At 38.1% G+C, this 22,509-nt stretch overlaps 3 protein-coding genes across 5 annotated transcripts in view; 2 read left to right on the forward strand and 1 right to left on the reverse strand.

Moving 5' to 3' along the window:
* Positions 1 to 968: 968 nt before the first annotated feature.
* lrch2 (leucine-rich repeats and calponin homology (CH) domain containing 2) lies at positions 969 to 11,328 on the forward strand. Of its 3 annotated transcripts, none has more exons than XM_077741146.1 (21): positions 969 to 1,411; positions 4,685 to 4,829; positions 4,922 to 5,048; positions 5,182 to 5,287; positions 5,356 to 5,492; positions 5,676 to 5,806; positions 5,890 to 5,977; positions 6,622 to 6,718; positions 6,858 to 6,955; positions 7,135 to 7,202; positions 7,320 to 7,424; positions 7,581 to 7,649; positions 7,898 to 7,957; positions 8,210 to 8,258; positions 8,328 to 8,468; positions 8,580 to 8,630; positions 8,710 to 8,782; positions 9,377 to 9,489; positions 9,584 to 9,721; positions 9,812 to 9,889; positions 10,299 to 11,328. In XM_077741146.1, the coding sequence occupies exons 1-21, from the start codon at positions 1,120 to 1,122 to the stop codon at positions 10,416 to 10,418; spliced, it is 2,286 nt and encodes a 761-aa protein (XP_077597272.1). In that variant the 5' UTR covers positions 969 to 1,119; the 3' UTR covers positions 10,419 to 11,328. The 3 variants fall into 3 exon arrangements, with proteins under 3 accessions (XP_077597272.1, XP_077597274.1, XP_077597273.1); XM_077741148.1 differs by having other exon boundaries at positions 6,882 to 6,955; XM_077741147.1 differs by having other exon boundaries at positions 973 to 1,411; positions 8,710 to 8,773.
* Positions 11,329 to 13,060: 1,732 nt separating this feature from the next.
* Positions 13,061 to 16,884, forward strand: il13ra2 (interleukin 13 receptor, alpha 2). The gene is made up of 9 exons (XM_077740783.1): positions 13,061 to 13,202; positions 13,354 to 13,459; positions 13,584 to 13,735; positions 13,825 to 13,981; positions 14,060 to 14,180; positions 14,790 to 14,974; positions 15,238 to 15,392; positions 16,079 to 16,226; positions 16,329 to 16,884. The coding sequence occupies exons 2-9, from the start codon at positions 13,375 to 13,377 to the stop codon at positions 16,343 to 16,345; spliced, it is 1,020 nt and encodes a 339-aa protein (XP_077596909.1). The 5' UTR covers positions 13,061 to 13,202; positions 13,354 to 13,374; the 3' UTR covers positions 16,346 to 16,884.
* A 2,347-nt stretch (positions 16,885 to 19,231) lies between these two features.
* LOC144212607 (transmembrane protein 47-like) overlaps positions 19,232 to 22,509 on the reverse strand; it is a 111,119-nt gene continuing 107,841 nt past the window's right edge. Inside the window, exon 4 of the mRNA XM_077740617.1 lies at positions 19,232 to 20,265. Coding sequence (XP_077596743.1) covers positions 20,084 to 20,265 — 182 coding nt within the window. The 3' untranslated portion in view covers positions 19,232 to 20,083. The remainder of the gene's footprint in view (positions 20,266 to 22,509) is intronic.

The following is a 22,509-nucleotide window of genomic DNA, read 5'->3' on the forward strand; positions in this document are numbered from 1 at the left end:
CCTTTGTTATACTCACAAGGGCCGATTTATATTTATATATTTTTTAAGTCGTGAACATCCACTTTTCACAACTTGTATTGAGAAATGCATATATTTGACTTAAGGGAAATATCGCGTTGCACCCCATCAAACAAAAATGTCATACATTATATGTAATTTAGAGTGCAAACAATGTGATCTTGTCATGTGTGGGAATATTCCATTTTCGTGAGAAATCATTAACTTATTGGTGATTCACATGATTATATCATTGTGATGCCGGGAAACGTGTGTAGTTGATCACCCACGACAGTAGATGGCAGTGGTGATGTCTTCTTTGCACTGAGCATGCACACAGTACAGAAAGGTAAAAATATTGCAGTGATCTATCCACTTTTATAGCAATTACCTTGATTTACGCCATTCACTCTAAATTTAGAGTATCCCGTCAGCCTACCTTGCCTGTTTTTGGAATGTGCAAGGAAACCCACGCAGCACAGGGAGAACAAACTCCACACTGATGGACAATGCCTGGATTTGAACCCAAGACCCTAGAGCTGTGAGGCCGGCGCACTAATCACTCGGTCTACTGGGCCGCCCACATCAGTCACTATTATTAATTATACTAGTGTTGTTATTGTGTATGTGACATCACATAATGTATTCATACAACAATCATTTGATATTACCTCAAGTATTTTCTTAAGGGATCTTAAAAAACATTCTTCCTTCATACATTGAAGCAAAATGAGCTGAAAGTGCATTGCAGCGTGCTATTTTGGCTGCCAAATTTGCCTCTGGTAACATGTTTCACACCGGTAGGTCATTTTTGTAGAGCACCAATATGAACGCAGTCATTGGCTGCAATCGTCACTTTTTTTTTTTTTACTGAGAGAAGGCAAATAAACGTGTGATTGTGACCACAAAACTTAGCCGGAGTGGGCCACTTCTGGCCCTCGGACTGTCGGTTTAACACCATGCCTTACTTTCCATCAGCACCCCATCTCGGTGCCCACCCTCTCGCGTCTTTCTTCAGTGATGTACGCCACTCTACGCGCATGGGCGTAGAATCTGCTGCTGCTACCGTTCAAGCGCTCAATTCCTCTTCCCCCTTTAAAAAAAAAAAACAAAAAAACGAAAATGGCGTCCAGTCAAGGAGGTGTTGGAGCTGTCACGGCGCTACAGAACCATCACCACTACCCGTGTGGACCTCACTGGAGCCCGGGAAACAGCCCGCACCAGCAGCAGTACCATCAGCACCAGCAGCAGCATCAGCAGCAACAGCAACAGCAGCAGCAGCAGTACCACACGGCCCGGAGCCTGGAGCGATCTCTGGAGGATGCCGTGTGCTCCGGTATCCTCAACCTAAGCGGTCGAAAACTGAGGGAGTACCCGGGGGTGAGCTATGATCTCACCGATACGACACAAGCAGGTGAGTGCCACCTAAGCATTTGATGTAAAACGCGTATTTTCTCAATGATAGCGTCAATTTATCCTACACCGATGTTGCATTGTAAATAGCGCGCGTGACTCTAAATGTGATTGTCTGTCTTACATAAAGGGACCACTCTCGGTGAAATGGATCATGTCGCCACTTTATCACAAAAAAGGGGGCTCGGTTGTTTTGGGCGAACCCAGCTGCCCCCCCAATCCACAGCCCCCTCGCTTCCAATCGAGATCCATGAATGAGAGCGTTAGGCGCACCCAAATCTTACACAGTGTAGATGGAGAAAATGAATGAAGAATTTATAATATATTTAGTGGTCTCTTATTTTCTTCCAGTGGTGAATTCATTCTACGGACAAAAAGATGGCACTGGGAAATTTGCAGCCTCACCCTCCGCATGCATGTGTGCATTATGCTTAAGAGTGCGCAGAAAGGAGGAAGATAGTCTAGTCTCGTTTCCTACCTTTCATTCTTATTTTCTGTTGGGAATGCAAACGCTTGGCTTTTTTTTAGAAGATGCACATGAAGGACACAAAAAATTGTAAGGATTTAATCATACTGTGGGTTTTATCTTGTAGACAGCTTAATCAGTCAGATATTATTCATTCTGTCAGCGTCTTCATCAGTCATTACATTTTTTTATGTCTCCTAATGAGACTTCTTCTCGAATAGGTCCCATATACCATATGTTACTTTTTCATGTGTGCCACAAAGCAGAAGTGATTTATTGGGGATGGAGGGGGGTGCACCCCACGAGATAAGCCATGATAAAATTGTAATAAAACTACATTTTCTTTTGTTAACCTCTTAAATTGAAAAATGGAAGGCTACTGGGTTTGTGAACTAGTAATTATCCTATTGTTAGAGAACCATAAAGATTAAGAAGTATTTGGATAAAATGTGTTAGCAATCATTTATTTTGTTGCCTTAATTAACAGAACTTCTCCTTTGTTATTCTTCCTATATTAACCAGGAAGTGGCCTAAAAAATATGTACATGCAAATACAGTATCATTATGATGTGACACATTGTTTATTTTTGTCAGTGCTTTGGCTTAAGGGGAAGCTTTAGTCATTTTAAATTTTAGATGATGACTTATCTCTTATAAAATATATTTTTGTTCCATGTTTGAATAAAGCTGCCGTAGTAAATTTCATAGAAAAAAAATGTGCTAGAGGAAATGTGTTCCAATTGGAACATATGAAAGAAAGCAGATTCTTGTGGCCGCCTGCAGCCTTTACTCAAATGTTGTTTGGAGAGCTTTCAAAGCTATATAAAAAGGCATGCTTCCGTGTAGTTGCTATTTGTACTCATGGTCAGGCTGAGAGTGTGTCATCTGACTAATAATAAGCAGTGGTGTGCGAAGAAAGCAAGGACTTTACTCACACAAGGGTGTCTGTTTGCAATGCGCCAATGGCACTTTGTCCCCAGCCGGTGTGTTTTCCCATGGGAAAGAGCTTGCAGAAGACCTGCTTAACCACCTGGGCAGATGTTGAGGTTCATATATCAGTATTAGGTCACTCTGGAGAGAAGCCATGCTAGATATGCATTGCTTTCAAACCGAGTGTATGTGCATGGTAGCTCAAGTTACGCTTTGATGGTTAATTTACTAAAGTGAGTAGTAACAATTGCTCGTCTTGCCACAACTAGTTGATTAAATCGAGTAATTCGATTAGAAAAAGGATCCAGATTAAACGTGGCTGTTTTGAATTCTAACTTCTTTTGACATGGTTGTAGAGCTCGAGAATCTTAATTCCTGCACAGTGGCTTTCCGGCCTCAGGCTTTTTTTTTATGTTCTAGCACGTGTTCAGGCATGGCACAGTACTTGTCAACATAAAAACAAGACTATGTTAGGTTAATTACATCATGAGAATAAAGAAGGCTTAGTCTAAATCTGTCATTAAAAGATGTATTTACACTGCATTTTATACTTCACATATTTTCCAGTGCATTTTGATATACAACATTTCTTTCATGTGTCTGACACGGCCTGCTGTATATTTGCCCTAAAGAAAATCAGTTTGAATATTTTACGGCATGAGGCTAACTAACATTTCACACAATGAGGTCAGCAGTGATAGAAGCAGCTTTTTGCGGTTTCACCGGCGGACATACTCAGACTTCATCTGCACCTCCAATACAAATGAATGGAGTGATGATTTGGCATTGAGGTAGAGCAGAACCGGGTCTTGCTGGGTACGCCCGACAGCCACCAGGTGCACGAGAGGGCCCACTGGGGGCCCCAGATGGCATATGGTCTGGCATGGAGGAGGGAGGGGGGAATGGACACGCCTCAGGCCCACCAACCCTCCCTGATACTGAAGAATTCCCAGTTGTAAAGCCTAGTGGGAGGAGGCTAGAGGAGCGTGTTTGCAAAGGTTATAGCGTCAAGCCTCAAGCATTTACTCTTAATGGACGGTGCTTACGCCCTTTGACCGCAGCTTTGGTCCTCTCAAGGTGATAATTTGTATTTCCTTCAAACCCCAAAGGGCCGATTCCTCTGCAATGAAGAGCATCCGATGCAATCGGCTGCGTTCTCCTTTCTGCTTGTGACGACATCAACTATGCAAAGAATGTATAGCTTCACGGACGTGCTTTATTGCATTGATACTCTTTATACCATTGGTGTGCAAAATCAGTGACATTTATTTTATTGATAGGCTGCCCAATCAGTTTTTTATGATAAAATTGATAAAAGTTGGTATTTTTGGTTTATTTCGGTTTTATGCCATTGATTTTGTGCCATTTTGAGAGGCTCTTAGTAGAATCACGGTACATATATTGTTTGTAAAGCACCCATGTTATTTGGACTTTAATTGTTTTTCAATGACACCTACCATTTGCAGACTAAAATGTGACTAAATAGGATTTTTTTTACGTCGAAAAACTATACACATCACATTTCATCCAAGGTGCAGTCCCATTCCAACTTATTTTATGCACAAAATAGGTCACAATTCTGGAAAATGACTTCAATACCTCTTTAAGACTTTAATGTTCTTTCCAGTGGGATCAATAAAAGGGAATACTGCACTGATATATTCCTTTCAATAGGACAAAGAGGGTTGTAATTTTAGACCAGTGCTCAATGATGACATACTCTCAGTCACTGAGGTATATTGATCAGCATGTCTACTAGTCGATGGCACTTGCTTACAACACAGACAATGTACTGATCTACTTCACCTGTGTTCAATTGTGCCACATAACCTTAGATGTTCAACAGAGTTTCATCAAGTTTGTTTTTTTTCTTTGCAGATTTGTCTAAGAATCGTCTCTCGGAAATCCCCCCAGAAGTTTGTCTCTTTGCCCCATTAGAGTCCCTTAATCTCTACCACAACTGCATCAAGTGCATACCAGAAGCCATTATCAACTTGCAGATACTGACATATCTCGACGTCAGGTACTTCTTCCAAATTTTAACAAAACAAATTCAAGAATGTGTCATTTGAGCACCTTTCCAAATGATTTTTTATGTTGTTGTTTTTTTTCCAGTCGAAATCAAATTGCAGTTTTGCCCAAGCACTTGTTCAACCTTCCACTCAAAGTTTTGCTTGTCAGCAACAACAAGCTGGTGTCCATTCCTGAAGAAATTGGCAAGGCTAAAGAACTGATGGAACTAGTAAGTGCATTTCTCTCATCATCTACTATGCTCGTATTTCAAATTTGTCTCGTATTTCAAGGCCAAAAAATCCAATGTCAAGATATTACTGTAATATGGTTGTTAAATATTTTTACATTTTCGCCCCATGCAGGATGTGAGCTGTAATGAAATCCGAGCGCTGCCATCCCAGGTTGGGTGTCTACATGCCTTACGGGAACTCAACATCAGGAAGAACTGTCTGCAGATTCTTCCAGAAGGTCAGAGTGAAATATTAACCAAAAAAAAAGAAATATTTAATGTATTTTGTTCTTTGGATATGTCACAGAGTTGGCTGATCTGCCTCTGATTCGACTTGACTTTTCCTGCAATAAGATTACTGAAATTCCAGCAGCCTACAGGAAACTCAGGCAATTGCAGCATATCATCCTCGATAACAATCCTATGCAATCTCCTTCAGCTCAGGTGAGTTCAAAAACATTCATTCATTTTCTGAACCACTTTATCCTGACTAGGGTCGTGCGGGGTGCTGGAGCCTATCCCAGCTGACTTCAAGCCAAAGTTCAAAAGCATCAATGCAAATTATACTAATCTGCTAGCATTGCACCATCTGGTGGGAAAATAACTGCATCGCTTGTAAACTTTCAGATCTGTCTGAAGGGAAAAGTTCACATTTTCAAGCATTTAAATGTCCAAGCATGCAAGTCGGACAAAAAGCCTGATACTCTTGACCTTCCTTCCCTTGGCAAACGCTGTCTTCTACAACCACTCACAGATAGGTATGACCATCCTAAAAATGATTGTTGCAGTATTTGTTTGTAGTTCTGCCAAGATCAAACACAGGTTCTTTACTCTTTTTCAGCATGGAAGATATTTATCCCACTAAAAACCATGGGCCTGATTCTGGAATTGGAAGTGACAATGGTGACAAGAGGCTGTCGACAACAGAGGTCAGAGACAACCTTTAAATACAGAGAAAAAAATCCATAGTCAACAAACACAAGAGTTTGACACTTGTCGTGTTGTTCTAAGAATATATTTGCATAGTGCATCAATTCCACTCACTGTGAAAGGTAAAAACGTGAAAAAAATTCACGAGCGTATTTAACTGCACTGCAAGACAGTGACCTTAAGCAATTAAACACACTGTAATGCTGCTGCATTCAGAATCTCAACAGAAGATATTAACAATGCATTCATACAGGAAGATGTCCTCCCAAGGACATACATCATTTCAAACTAATGAAAATTCCATTATTGCTTTTTAAATGGCATGGTGTAAAGATTTCACCCACTATGAACAACATATGGTTTTAGCATCACTTTTAGTTTTATTGGATTGTTAAAAAGTTCCCTTTTTTATGTCACCGTTTTTTATGCACCTTCAGATTCCTTTTTAAAATGAATCCCATCTATGTACAACCAGGCTTGTCAGTCTATTTTCAAAATCAAAACCAGAACAGAAGGAATCCATCAAAGTCCAAACTGATGAAGCTCAAATGATGGCACATATAACTAACTGTTTTCAACCAATCTGCCATTCATGTGGTTGTATTGCAAGCAGGCTGACCAAGTGTCTCTTTACCTCACGCAGCCTTCAGACGACGACACGGTCAGCCTCCACTCTCAGGTGTCTGAGACGGCCCGCGCCGACGCCCTCACAGTCCTTTCCAGAATGGACTCTTGCAAAGGTTACCAACAATAAGTATCCAATTACCCCTTTCAAACGCAATAAGACAGAAGAGGGGATTATTGAAACAAGTGCCTAGTCATATATGATACATAGCAAGCGTTAATTTGGTCACCGCGGATGCTTCCTCCCTCTATCAGATCAGGATCTGTATGACTTTATAGAACCCAACCCGGATGAGGATCCTGCTCTGTCAGAGTGTGATGGACAGCAGAACTGTCATGTGTCATGCATTAAGGTAAGAAGCCTTCTTTGTATGATACATTTGACTTGGCTATTCAGTTGGACTTATTTTGGTTAGCAACATAAAAGTCAGTGTGAGTTATAACGTTAAAAGTGATGATATTAAAGCTTTTACTCTGGAAATACTGATTTTTGTTATAGACTGTATATTGTGGTCTCCACTGTATGTTTCAGGAACTGGAAAAGGTTCTTAACTTGTCCCATCAAAGCAAAGACAAGGAGAGTTGGAAAGATGAGTCAGGGTAAGGTTATCTCGTCCAAAAATAGATCTTGGAGGAAAAAAAGTTCTCTAAGAGAACCAGTTGTAGCCATTTGATTGCCAAAGGAAAGGCGTAATCTCCGTCCTGTCTCCGTTGCAGCTCCGACAAGGAGCAGCTGTTGGAAGAGGAGGATGATGAACTAAAAGAGGTGCTGGATCTGAGGAAGATTGCCGTCCAGCTTTTGCAGCAGGAACAACAAAACAGGTCCTTGACTCTAATCCATTATGTCCCACCGCACGTAGCCAAAGAGCATTTTGAAGCACGCTCACGACTTCACAACTCTCCACATTTCTTTGCTCTTCACCTTCTGCTTCTTACACTTTCCTTTCTACGGCTTGCCTGGCACTCTTTTGCTTTTAGACGACGGTCCTTAATTTGCCGAGCGGAAAGTCTTATCCATCGACGCAGAGTGACTGGTCGAGCTCACAGGTAGTGAAAATAGTTTTCTTTACAACAATGTACCATCCCACTTGGTTTGCATGCAAATTATTGTCCATGCGTACTCATACAGACTCTTGTTTTGAAACCTGTGCTTTTATTTGTAACAGTCTCGAACTGAAATTTGAAGAACTGTGGAATACTAACTCTTAACAGAGAGGGAAAAAAATGAACATACATACATTGCAATTCCTATTCATGGCTGTCTGACTTTTAGCTATTCTTGGCTGTGTCTGCAGATTTTTAAGTCACTCTGGCAGCTCGGGCAGCAAAACCAGGCCTCTTCCTCAGGCTCGTAGGTACGCTACTGTCACACTTACTTTCTGTTCTGCTATTGCTCAGCAGTCCTGCAGCCATTTGTATGTCCTAATGAAAAATGTACCAAAAACTGGGACACAAGACAGATAGATGGGTGTCATTGCAAGAGATGTTTTAATGTTAAAAAGCTCAACTATATATGTTTTGCACTCTTGTTTAAAAGCGTCATTATTATATCACTGCTAAGTACTCCCAATTGACTGATAGTAGACTTATTTATGATTTTTTTTTAGCGCTTCTTTAGATGAAGGGAGCAGCGGGGCGTCGATGTTATGTGAACAGGTACTGCCGACTCACACTTATTTATTTTGCGTCTGCTACATGAGTAAAGGCTTTCCTTTATTTTCATAGCCTCCCTCGTCCTGCTCCTTTGACGGGAGCCTGAAATCAGATCAGTCTGACTCAGAGTCCAAATGGCCAGATGTCCTACCTGTTCTCAATCAAAACGATGACCGCAAGAGAATGAAATATCTGAGAAAAGATTATCTCAAGGTGTACTCACTCATGTTCTCGCGTAACCTTTCGCGGTGAAAAACGATGCAAAGATGTTTTTTTAAGTTTAAATTAAACAGTGCAGCATAACTTTTTCTTTTTCTATCTCAGTACAAATGCCAGAGTGCCCGCAAAAACTGCAGTGGTGATGATGACTGCGAAGTGCGTGAGAGTGCGAGAAGAAGCCTTTATGGGTGAATGTTTCATGGAACGTAAATTTGTGAATGATTTTTGTCTGCAGGAGAGTCTACGCAACTCTGATTTCAGCTCCACTCTCACTGTGTTTGGACTCAAGCCGCGATCAGGTACTAAATGTACGCATTCAAACGCTAACAAAAATTTTACGAGTACGGATGTCCCGAGGTGTTAGGAAATCTCATCTCATTTTCTGAACTTGTTGCTGTGTTTCTGCACAGACGCGAAAACATGTAGTGTGGTAGTAATAATGGGTGTGATCCTTACTTCATGTTTTTTTGTTTATCACGGCCATGTTTGATCTACATTAATTGTTATATTCAAGGGATTACTGTATGCAATAATAACCCATTGATTGATGTGCCTCATCAATTGCAAAAAATACATTATACGGTGATTCAATGATTATTTATTTGAAAAAAAAACATTGCTGCGGACTGTATTTTCTTACTTTTTGTCTGCATGGTCATAAGCAAAACTGGAGTGCTGTTCTCTGGAACTGTGGAGGCTTCCAGGGAAGCATAAACATATAAATCACTTCCCTCTTTATCACAACGGATACTCCCAGGGTAGTGGGATCACATTCAACATTGTTTACATTAAAAGAGGCCTCTTGTAATCATTAATCTATTAGAACTCACAATGAAAAATACCATTTGTTGTTTTTTTCCAGTGTGTGGTAAATTGACACTTTCCTAAATGTAACATTTCAGCTTTTACCAGAGGAAATATTCAGGAGTTAAGCTCAACAGAGCCTAGCTTCACTATGAGGAGAAAAATGGAGCACTTAAGAGAAGAAATTGAGCAAATTGGAATCCTACGACAGGTTGGTTCATAATATTTGATGTGTACGTTTAATGATTTGTCACTTTTTCATCTACACCGAGCTGTCCTGTTTGGAAATGTTCCTTTTTCTGCAGAACATTGAGTCCAAACTGAAGGTGTTGCTTCCAGATGATGTCGGCGGTGCTCTGATGGACGGTGTGGTCCTTTGTCATTTAGCCAATCACATTTGTCCTCGCTCTGTAGCCAGCATCCACGTCCCCTCACCTGCAGTGGTAGTGCATTTTGATTTATTGCACCTTTTTTTTTTTTAACACGGGAAGCTTTCCATATCGCCTATATACACACCCAATGTTTCATTTCAGCCAAAACTCAGCATGGCTAAATGCCGTCGAAATGTAGAAAACTTCCTGGATGCCTGTAAGAAAATTGGAGTGCCACAGGTAACCTAATATGCTTTTATATTCATAAATGTTATCTATGATCTCTTTTATATTAAAAGTTGTTTTAATTTATGCTTTCAATCATTTTCCGCACTCTATGGTGCACCCAAAAGATTTCCTCCCAACTGTGCCATATAATCTAATGCACATTACTATATATGGATCAATATCAGTTACTCAGCCAATAGCATACCCTTAAGCATAGCTCCATTAAGTGGATGTATAACACAACCCCTCAACCACTTCCATCTATTCTGTCTACTGTTTACCTTATAATGCGGTGCACCCTTTATATGGAAACATATTTAAAACAGGCCATCTTTTGAAAGTGTGTCATATACTGCACATTATAGTGCAGAAAATATGGTAGTGTATTTGTTTTTCAATGACTGTTGAACCATCAACCCAGGACAAGTTGTGTCTGCCGCATCACATCCTTGAAGAACGTGGCCTGGTGAAGGTGAGCGTGACTGTACAAGCTCTGCTGGATCTGCCCCCCATGAAGTCTACACAGCTGGGAGATGCTTGATGCAAATTTATCCCACACCCAAACGGACCAAAAAGCTCGCTCCTCCTCCTCCTCCTCCCATCCGTGGCTTTGCTTGTGCCTGACGGGAAAAAAAAGTAGACATGGAGGTGTGGACAACCTCCTGTCTCTTTGTATGATGTCGGGCATTTCCTGTTCATCTCAGCTTGGACTCATTCATATGCTCTTCCTGGCTCCTTCAGCGGAACCGTTCAAAAAATACAGTTGCTCCTAATGAAGTCCTTGCTGACCCTTCTTTCGATGCTCAGTTATTATTGAGTCATCTTTAAGTGCCGGCGATGACATGTAACTCACTCTTCCAACCCCCCAGTTAGGTTATCTGCCAGTTTGAGAACCCAAATGTTACTAAACTTTGCCTTTCAGATTGCGTGATGACTACATTTGTTGTTCAAGTCATGCCATAGCAAGCCTAGTGTAAACTGTTGGACAAATCCTCCGCCGCGGTTAGTTTATATAACCACTGTGATGATATGAAGCCAACTGTGGTTTCACAGAATTTTGTTCATTTTTTCATTTAAAGGCATGGATTTTTAAACTTTCTACTTTTTTTAATACTATATACACATTTATATAGATTGTTTGCCAAACAAGATGCAGAGCAGCTTTTTAATTTCGCTTCCATGCTTTGACCATGAAAGCATTCAAACAAATAGAGGCTACAAAGCACAATGTGCATGTGCCATCTCACATGATCAATTGTGTCAGGGAAAGCAAAGTGATTTATGCATTTATGACGTTTGTTTTCTTTACAATGCGCTCATGAATTTCTTTCGAAGTATCGTCCACCTCATTTGCACTGGTGTATTTTTTTTACGTATTTATTTCATTTCCTTTCTTTCTTTAAAAACCTTGTCCAACCATTGTCAGGTTCTTTCAAAGTACTTTTATTTGACATAATGATGAAGTGATCTTTACTTGACTTGACAGCTCACATGCTTCTGCCTCAAGTTGAGTTTTTTTTTTTTTTTAATCTAAATTTCATTATAAAATGTGCAAATTCTAACTTGCTCTAAACTTCCACGTGACACGTAATTCCCCGGCTGTACTATTTTTATCATTTGAATGTAAAACACACCTTTAAATACTAAAGTAAAAGACTTGTAGATTGAATCATTGTCATTATCAATTGTAAAAGCATTTTTTTAAAAAAATGGAATGTCATTTTTGATACATAAATTCATATTAAGTACTCATTTTGTGAAAGTATCTTGTGTACGTGCATTTTTTGTACTTTATGCAAAGGGGCAAACGAGTCATGTTTACATCATCAGAAGTAAAGTAGCCAATCATGTTAGGTGGTTGCGTAGGAGGTTTTATTCTTGAGCAATTCTGGAATTTACAAGTGAAACCAACACGTGCGCTACCTCAGGTGTTATATATGATTTCCACATGTGGCTTTTTCTTTCACTTTAATTTTATATCCAAAGAGGCATTATACCACTAAATTAGCAAGTGGAGGCTCAATATTTTAATTCTGACTTGAACAAACTGTTCTGATCTGTATGCTGGGTCATTCTAGTGCATTATGAATCAATGATTCATTCATTTCTGGACAAAATTGCAACAATTTGTGCACCTTTGAATGTTTTTATTGATGTTGTCTGGATTCCAGTGAGAAGTGACGCATGTGTTTTCAAAATGACTAAAAATGAGGCATACTTGCTTTTGGTAACACAATGAACAAGCAAGAAGAAAAATGAGCACAATTTTGTCAAATTTTCCCTTTACACTGATCTTTATTGTGCGTATTTTTTTTGAGGTAAGGGAAATATTATATCAAACTGAGCAGAACTAAAGGGCCTAACTGAAGTAACTATTTGAAACCAGGCTGTTTAAAGTGTAATCATTTTTATTCATATTTTTTTTTAGATTTTCACTCCTTTGGTGCTTAAAACCCTCCTTTAAAATCCTATAAGATATTTGAGAAAACACATTTTCAATATGGACTACTAGCAACTTTGGTCTAATAGGTTTTGAAGAGTGACAAAAATCATAGAAAGCAATGTCAGAAAAAAATGATTTTGACAAATTTAAGGAAATTTGCAACAAAAAAATGAACAAATAAGCAATCTATAGTTAGATCAATATGTAAAAATGCAATGTGGGGTTTATTGTCATCATGCAACCCATTTTTTTTTCATTATGCTTTTCATATTATGGGAAAAATTCCTGGCCTTACATAACAGACTCAATGACAAAAGGTACAACAACCATGACTCAATGAAACACTGCCAAAAAGCTCAAATTATGTACATTAACAATTTTCCTATATTTTCAACCAGGTCAAGCGCATGTAAACAAAAAAAAAATTGTACCAAAACTCTGTATATATCATCTGTATAACTTTGTGATCAAAGTTTCTTACAAAAACAGCGTGAATAAATTCTTCACAATTCAAACTCTTCTGACATTTTTTCGACAAGGTCATCACCATTCAAAGTGGAAATGTACCACTAATTCTTCTCACTAATTTCCCAAACATTGTCTGTTGACATGTAAGAACCTATCCCCCATTTAGTTTCAGTGCTTTCAGGTTGCCACCCAAACCCGTATTTAGTTTCAAAAGTATATCGAGCGTGATAAATGATGTTTTCATACGGTGCCAAAAATAAGGCCCTCTTACCCCTTAGTCATCAAATTGCATAGTGTTCTTGACAGTCTGTTGCTTTATCAAAAAATCGCCCCTCCCTGTTTGCTTTTTAAGAAGCCTCAAAAACTCCAGCGAGCAAGCAAGCATCATTGATTCACATTCTGGAACACAGAAATGTAAGTATTTCCCCCTGCAGATTTTCTTACCTTATTTCCACTCGTCCTCATTGTATCTTTAATGTTTTTTTCCCAATCTGAAATAATCTTGGTCTTTTTTTTCCTTCTGTTGTTATTGCATTCATCCCTTTTTTTTCTTTTTTTTTTCCAGTATTTTAAAATTAAAACACTGATGGCAAATAAACTGGCTCATAGCGCTTCCCTGATGGTGTTTTTGGTCATCTTTACAAAACAGTTGTATTGCAATGGGATTCAAGGTTAGTCAGGAAACTACTACTCTTTTCAAATGTAATATGATATTAGCCGTTATTATGAAATCGTCCATTTTTCTTTCTTTCGTTCCATCACACTTTATGTTATATAATGTGATTTTCTTTGAAGTGGATCCTCCTACGGAGATTAAAGTCAGAGATCACGGTCAACTTGGACATTTGGAGATTACATGGACTCCCCCAGGCAGATTAGATAGCATCCAAGAATGTCCTACACGATACCAATTGGAATACTTCAATGCATATGCACAGAGATGGGAAGTAAGTACCTCCTACACATAGGAATTTCTATGATTAAGCCAATACAACAATACAATACAACAACTGTGACCGAGACCATTTTTTTCCAGGGTATTCAGACGACTGAGCGAACGTACAGCGCTCAGTTTGATCTAATGAGGGACATCCATGTCAAAGTCTATACCCTTCTTGGTGGACACTGCACTAACAATACATGGGTCAAGAGTCTGAACTACACAGAACTGGTTCAGAAATCTCCTAGTATAGGTAATTCAGACATAGAAAAGCAATGAAAAAAGTTTGTGTTGATATGAATTGACAATTTATATATCTATATTTCAACAGGTCATTTGGGTAATATAGTGGAAAATTTCACATGTGTGTTTGAGAACATGAAACACCTGATTTGCAAATGGCATAAAAACCCTAAATCTCCAACTAATTTACTTCTACACATGTATTACTGGTGAGTCTCATTCTTTAATTTTCCTAATGATGGTCACTTAGTTTCTTATTTATTAACTACACAAACTGGCTATGAATAAAAAAATGATACTGCCCAATTGCAATGAAGTTAGGATATGTATTTTCTAATTTGTGAATAATGTGACTAAGCCTATATACTTTAAAATGAATGCACGCCAAAGACCAAATATAATATCAATTGTAAACAAGATACTCTCTTTGTAGGGTACGAAATGAGCATTTACAAGCAATTATGGAGTGCAATTTGACCTTTTTCAAGAGCTTTTCCAGAAATAAAAAGCCCAGGGGTTTAAAAATAACCACCCATAACTAAAAATAAATGTTCATTTGCTTCATCTAAGTTAAAACAAACAAAACAAAACTAGGCCTAAAAAAAAGCTACATTGCTATTCATTTATGTTTCAAATGTAAAGCACTGAAACAGCGATATAGTAGATGAGATGAGACGACCTAATCCTGAGCTGGCTTTTAACTTCATGCTGTGAAATATTTTGTCAATAATATTTCACAAACATCAAACAGGAACGTCTTTTTATTGAGGCCCACCACATCACGTAATTGGAACACAAAGTTTTGTTCTCCTCCACAGGCATAAAGAACTAGAGAACACTGAGGAGTGTCCCCAGTATCTTTTAACAAATGGCATAAGGATTGGTTGCAGCTTCACAGGAAAACGTCTCCCCGAATTCACTGACGTCAACTTCTGTGTAAATGGCTCTTCTACAGAATGCTCCCTGAGACCAATTTACACCACTCTTCAAATCCAAGACCGCGGTAAAGAAAAGACACCTGGTTGTAGCATGAAAACATGTACTAACAAATTCCATTGCCACCCTTTTTATTGTCTTAGTTCATCCCACCATAAGGACAGCAGGACTATCTGAGTCAGCAACTCATTTCAAACACTTAGTAAAGCAGTTTTTTTTGTGTCAAACACCACAGACTGAAACTTCTTAATATAATGCGGGGTTAGAAAGAACTAAAGGGAGGGTGTAGTCCTTGGATGAAAGAATATTTCTTTTTTTTTTTGATTGCAGTGAAGCCTGGCCGTGCAAACAAACCTGATCTAAAAACAGGACCACAAGGCAGTGTTAAACTTACCTGGCAGAAACCTGATGGAAATGTTCCCGACGATTGCCTCGAATGGGAAGTGCAACATGACATAAAGAGACTTGATGGAAAGAAGGAATTGGTATTTCCCTCTAAACTTATATTACTCATGTCCTTATATATAAAATGTTGTTTAGTTCATTGGAATGGTTTGGTTAGATTGAGTGGTGGGTGGTCTTTGGGCTTTTTCCTGAAAAGCGCTTTCGCACTGAATATTTTGCAATATTTTTTTGTAGAACTAGTATTGTTTTTTCACTTTATCTTCTTTGTTTTGCTAAATATTTTCAGATTTTGATATTTCACAACTTTTCACTTTTAGTTCGTCCCATTCGAGACATAGCAACTCAATGTTATTGTGCAATTGTGCCATAACAATGACGGCACTTTGTGCGATATTACCATATTTCAATTTTATTTAGTATTTAATATTTTCTTTTTTTTTATTTTATTTCACTACTTTGCACTTTTAATTTTTGCACTTTGAATAGCACCTTGATTTAATTGTACAATTGTGCAAAGACAATATATAGACACTTTTTTGCAATGTTTCTATAATTAGAACATTATCTTCTGTCTTTTGTAAATATTTCAATATTTCATTGCTTAGTACTATTACTGTGAAGAGCCCTTTCATTTCATTGGACAATTTGGCAATCACAATGACAGCATTCAAATAATCCATCATATAGCTGAGAGAATGACAAATTCTTGTAAAGTTTTTAATTACTCACTGATTTTAAGGTATACAATTGCTCATATTTTCCACAGAAGCTCATTCCCACAATGCAAACAAGCCTGATTTTGCCACCAAAGAACATGCACGGGCAAAACTGCTTCAGTGTACGTTCCAAATTGCATAGGTACTGTGCCAGAAAAAGCTTTTGGAGCGAGTGGAGTCTCCAGAAATGTGACACAGGTATTTTGGCAAACTACACATTCTTAGGAAATATGCCACATGGTCAAAATTGTGCCACATGCTAAAACATTTTTATTATTCCTTTTTATATTCTCTTTACAGGTGGTTCCAACTTTTGATAATAACTGACAAAATCAACTTGATCTTCAATAATAGAGTCACTTTTTCAGAGTTCTGTTAGTAATCAGGGATAAAGAGTATTTCTTATGAAACTCTATAACATTTGTGTCCACTTGGGTCTTCATTTCTCCTGATGTGTATGTTAAGTCTCCCCCTGGTGGCTAGGAGCAACACCAAAAGGAACTGATTCTATTCCTTTCTTCACATTCTGTTATATTTAACTTTGTTATGACAGAAAATTATAAATTATGAAGTTCCATATGATAGTGTTACTTTTCTTATTGTATTCATTAGATTTCAAAGATTTTAGGTGTATTTTTAGATGTATTTAATTGAAAAATTGATGTTAATTGCAAATCAAGAAATCTGTATTTTTTTACTGACAGTGCTATGACATTACTACATACTACTGAAGTGCATTTTATATTAGGTTTTTTTTCCTCTCTGACCACTTTTAATGTGTGTTTGTTCTGGGTTTCTGATCAAATAAAACATTGTTCTCCCAAAAATGGTGTGGCTGGTGCAACTTATACCCAGATGCGACTTATAGTCCGCAAAATACGATTGGTTTTTATGAAGAAACAGGATTTTTTTTTTTATTTATTGTGATTTTTTTTTCCAATAAAATGATGTCCATAAATGTAACCTCGATAAAGAATTTTTGCTTGAGTTTGGCCTGAGTATTGTGAACATAATTTTGTCAGACTTTAGGTTTTAAAATCCACTTGGGAACCAACACACCTGGGGCTAAAATGACCTCCACTTTTTGGTTGTTTAATTCCTTGTACAAATATAATACTAACAAGGTCACCTTGGTAGCCATCTGTGGGCTTCCCACTATCAATGCATAATTATCCAGTGTCTGTGCAAATGCTAATTTACATTTTCATTATTAGATAATATCAAGCCTCTCCTTTAATTATAGACACCGTTGTTGCTTTTACACATTACCATTTTTTGGTCATTCATGTTCGGTACGTGGCATACGAGGGGCCCAAGGAGACGCGATAGCGAGGGAGAGGTGACAGGTTTCAAGTTAATGTGTAATTTTGCCGGGGTCAGGCTTGATAGACGATCGGACCGGTGCTAATGTATAGCTCAGGTGTTGCTGTTCACTTCATTTAGCTGCCGAGGACTTCCACCGACGAGGACCACCAGAACAGCTGCAGCATTTTTTTCTGGTTTGTGGGCTGCATTCTATATATTGTCACTCTTCAACTCTTTTATATGATCAATTCTTTATGCATCATGTCCAAGTAGGTTGGCTTTTTAGGGGGAGTACAAGACCCTGGACTGGTCCCAGGTAAATCACATTTTTTTTAGCAGGGAAAATTGTTGGAATTGATTTATTGTGGCTGTGGAGATCATCTACGTGAGCTATACTCGCATCAATCATCATGTTTCCTCCTTAGCGTTGGAGATAGTCTGTCGCCGTCCCCCGGAGTCAGTAACTGGAATCTGTCCCTGCGGGGTGAAAGGTCGCAGGGTCCGTCTGGTTACTGTCCCCAGGGGTCGGCTTGCCCTTCAAAATCTTTGTTGTGTTCGAGGGTCTCTGATTGGAATCAGCAGCTTTGTGAATATTACTACTTCTGAATCAGAGTCATTTTATTCATAAAAATCTTGCAGGATTTTAAAACTTTGAGGTCTTATTGTCAAGTGCAAAAATGTTTACAAGAGTACTAGTGGATCAATGAATTGGTTCAAATATGTTTATTTCATTCCATAGCAATTTATTCCCATTGGTTGTATGTGATTTGGACATTTTTGTCTTTTTGTTAATGTGTAAAAGAAATGTATTTTACATTTTTAGGAAATTCATCTTCCTGAAATTGTTGTCGATCCTGCTAATAAAAACTTCTTTCATGTTTTCATTGATTTTATTGATTGTTTTATGGATGTTTTTGAGTAGGACACATTGTGATATTAATTGATGTAATTCTCAATAAGTCTTTCTGAACAATATACCATCATCTTGCAAAACTGAAGCAAAACCTCTCACGAGCAGCGTGCAAATAAACTATAGTCCACTGGACGGTAGTAAAGAGCCAAAAGTGTCAGAAAGGGAAATGTATATACTACACTATAGTATATGAAAAATATAAAAATAAACATGAAAATAAATACATTTTGGGCACTTTCAACCCGAATTAATATACAAACCTGTTAAAAAGGCATCCAAGGTTTTGTAACAATAATGTAAAAATACATCTAATTTACTAATCATTCTCCAAGTCTAAAATACTGATTAGACTATTTACATGCAGCTTTTATCACTCATTTACACACAGACAAATTAAGTTCCACAACTCTTCATATATTTTGTTTTCTTATTTTAAATGAAACTCCTGCCAAAAACTACATGAAAACCTCTTACCATTTGAAGTCTGAGATCACATTTCAGGATTCTATAATAAGAAAACCACTGAATTTGTCTTTCCCACATGAAGCGTCAGAGGATGCACGCAGACATTTTGGGACTTTCCAGTTAGTTACACGGTATATTCCCATTTGAACATAACATAATCTTCATATGTTTTTTTTTTTATCCAGATGCCACAGCTGCTAAATAGTTGACTTGCACTGCAGCTGTTTCCATTTTAAAATGTGCAGGGTGACAATTTCACAACAGTCTGCCAATGTTTGGATTTGCCTTCTGTTTCACACTAAACACGCCACTATCAACATAATTTGAGCAAATGGGGGACACACAAGCTGTCGTAAAATATCAACCACAACCTGTTGACACCTCCACATGTGGAATGTGCTGGATAATTAACTAAAAAAAAGGAGGTCACCTACCCCTGACACTTTTAATTTAGCACAGTGAAAGGTCGGCACATTTCCATCTCTGGTGACAAGACAAAACCTAAAATCATACTCAGCACTCCTCAAAATTACAATTTTATTCAGGAAAGTCCTTCATGTACAAATACTTTTTACACATTTACATTTTCAGTGGAAACAAAAAAAAGTTTGCAAACAAACTATAAATACAGTAGCTCCAGCATATATAAAAAGCTGAGGACCGTATTTTTCGGACTATAAGTCGCACTGTTTTTTCATAGTTTCGCTGACCCTGCGAGTAATACTCAAGTACAACTTATGTGTATTTTTTCTCTCTAACCACAGACAGCCTGCTGTGGTTTTTCTTTTTTATGCCATGTTTTTTTTTTTTGCCTTTTTAGGCAGTTTTCCCCCCCATTTTGCTACTTTTTACTTTAATATGTTTTTTGGCATCCCAAAAATACAATTTACACCTCAGTGCGACTTATATATGATATATTTTATCTTCATTGCGCTTTGTTTGGCTGATGCAAGTTACAATATAGTCCAAAAAATACAGTAGTTAAAAAAAAAAGGAGGATTATGATATGTTTCAGGAAGAATGCAGGGATAGTAATACTGCGAATACATTGAAGACAAAGCTCCAACTTGGTATAATCTAAAATAAAATGATTAAAAACAATGGCCAAAATAAAAATAAAACATTGAGAAGCATTGGTGTTTAAAAATGTTTAGACTTGACAGTCCAATTTATCTAAGAAAAGACATCTAGGTCCAGTGCAAATACCCACCAACTAGTGGCGCCCCCATACCATCCAAGCTAGGGGGGTTGTGAGTGAGCATGGTTGGGGGGGATGGTTAAATCTGTCCTACTTTAGTCCCTCACAACCTGACAAAAATAGAAAAGTGGGCTATGTACTACTATAAACAAGGTGTGCGTGTGGTATATGGTGTCAATACATGGAATCCTCATATAGATCCGTTCGCAGGCAGAAGAGGATTCCACCACCCAACATGAAGATGGTGGCACCCCAGCCTAGGCCGTACCCCCAGTTGAATTCGTGATACGTCTGCAGAACCGTCCCGTCGATAAACTTGATGGGGTACAGGACTAAAGCGCAGGCCTGCAGCACAACTGGTGGGAAAGACAAAATGAAATAAGAGTCACAAACGGATTTACAAAAGTTTGACTTGGTAATTCAATTCTATTCGTATGGTAGTCATTATGTGGGCGAGTCAGAAGTAATAGGTCATTAAAAAAAAAGCAGTCAAGTTGCAATTACAGTAAATATTTATAAGACACCACTGTCATGTCATAAAAATAAGATTCATTTTACAAACAAAGATGTTATCAGTACAATTTACAACTGTATCAAAAGATGTAGAAATGAATATTAGGCTTTTGATAAAATAAACAATGGTGGTGAATTCAATAAGCAATAATGAAAGGAATGGGGAAAATGACATTTTGTGACTTCAACTCCAATTAGGAGTTTTTGTATACTAATTAAATGATAGATTGTTGTTGAAAAGTTTTTAAAAAAGGACATTTTCAGTTTGCATCCTCCCTGTTCAGTTCTTATTTTTGAATGAAAAGTCCTAAGTTGTTCCTATTTTTCTCACATCTTGGGTTCTGTCTTTGTTACGCACCCAAGGCAGATTATGACAGTTTCCTGATTAAAATTTTCCCTTTTGAGTCTATACATACTCTGACTGACACACAAACCAATCTTAAGCTTAAAAGAAAAGCACAAAAGTACATCGCTCCTAGTAGAAAATAGACCTTTGACTTTGAGATAAAAGGAACAAGACTTGGACGCCTTTCTCCCTCTGATTCATTTTTCCTTGAGCAGAGGGCCCTTTAAGAATTTTAGCGTGACTTCTCGTCTGCCTTTCCTTCCTCCCGGTAGGAGTGGCGGCCACCCAAAAGAATGTGGCTGTGTTGATGGAGCCCAGACTGAGCTGAGGTCATATTTCTGGACAGAAAATAAATACCGCAGCACTGCCAAAGATTCCAAATGCTCCACCCCCTCGTCGTCGGTCCACCATGCACAAATGTAAAGGTGGCCTTATTCTTTCTCTCAAAGCAATTACGCACACAGGAAAGGATAACACTGGCTTCCTATGCTTTTTAGTAAATGGCTCGCAGGCTGCCGGAGGGGAAATTAAGTCGAAAGAAAACACTGGCTCATTGTGTCTTTTTCATTCAAGGGATCCAAAACGTACATTTAACATGTAGAATTTTAAATATTCAACTTTAAAAAAGCATTACGTAAGAGTAGCGGCTCAACGTGGTATGGCATTCCTTCTCCTTTGGGTTGCCAAATAAGGTCTCACTACGTTATCATACCAATGTTGCCAATATTTTAATCAGAAAGAAATTTAGGGTAATATTAACCAACCTTAGCCATGATATACAGCCTACATTTATCTTTGTTACATCCCAAAATGTATATGATGAGTACATGACTCATACAAAGACCTGATTTCTTAATTGGCTGATGTTGAAGGGCAGGACATCCCTTGTAAAAACACAGAAAGAAAACAATAACTTTACATGGTCGCAAATCATGATTTAGAATAAAGTACATTTTAAAATGTTGCCCTTAACAATGAGTCATATTAGAAATACTTCCAAAAACATGTTTCTTTAAAGTCTATTAAAATATTACTGCAACTGTTCTAACCAAATCCATTGAAGAAAACAACAAACCACCAAGATTGTTTACAACAATTGTTTTAAATAGTCTCTAAAACATCCAATTATATGGTTTAAAAATGGACACAATCTCGCTGATGTCAACGTTTTCTCTCTCTCAACTACGTTCGAAGTTTTTTTCCCTCTCTCCCACTATGTGACTCACTTTGTTGGTACTGCTGCAAATTCTGTGGCTGTTTTTACTTGGCCTGTGGGCCAGTCACCACAGAAGAAATGAGCTAAAGCAACGCACCACCTCCTCTTGACTTTCAGTAGCCTTTATTCCACAGAAATTCTGCAACAAATAAAACCTTGTCTGCCTGGAAACGCTTGTGGTTCGTCTATGGGCGTACATACTTTATCCCTTCCTGCTTTTTAGTATTTTGACCGGTGGTGGGACGAGCATTTGGAATCCAGACCTTCAGTATCCACCATTGGGTGCGGCTTCAGAGCTTTAAGTCAACTAAGGGGGTACTTATGTACCCTAAATCTAAAGATTGGACTTCAGTGAGCAAAAAACCCAAATACCTTTTCCTTAAAAAAAATCAAAACAGTACAAAACAATGTTTCTTGATGTAATACAAGGCGGGGTTTATGGCTCTTTGGTTTTTAAGAAATTAAATCAGCTTCATCTGGACAGATGGACCAACCTGGATTTGAACCCAAGACCCAAGAATTGTG

This window comes from Stigmatopora nigra, chromosome 19 (genome assembly GCF_051989575.1).
Source record: "Stigmatopora nigra isolate UIUO_SnigA chromosome 19, RoL_Snig_1.1, whole genome shotgun sequence".
Classification (NCBI taxonomy): Eukaryota; Metazoa; Chordata; class Actinopteri; order Syngnathiformes; family Syngnathidae; genus Stigmatopora; species Stigmatopora nigra.

Bases quoted from the DNA above. Each gene is read 5' to 3' on its own strand.
- il13ra2 (XM_077740783.1), top strand. From the start codon at position 13,375: ATGGCAAATAAACTGGCTCATAGCGCTTCCCTGATGGTGTTTTTGGTC. The intron at 13,736-13,824 runs GTAAGTACCTCC...ATTTTTTTCCAG, and splicing joins CATATGCACAGAGATGGGAA to GGTATTCAGACGACTGAGCG. The intron at 14,975-15,237 runs GTAAAGAAAAGA...TTTTGATTGCAG, and splicing joins TCTTCAAATCCAAGACCGCG to TGAAGCCTGGCCGTGCAAAC.
- lrch2 (XM_077741146.1), top strand. From the start codon at position 1,120: ATGGCGTCCAGTCAAGGAGGTGTTGGAGCTGTCACGGCGCTACAGAAC. The intron at 7,958-8,209 runs GTACGCTACTGT...ATTTTTTTTTAG, and splicing joins CCTCTTCCTCAGGCTCGTAG to CGCTTCTTTAGATGAAGGGA. The intron at 8,259-8,327 runs GTACTGCCGACT...TTATTTTCATAG, and splicing joins CGTCGATGTTATGTGAACAG to CCTCCCTCGTCCTGCTCCTT.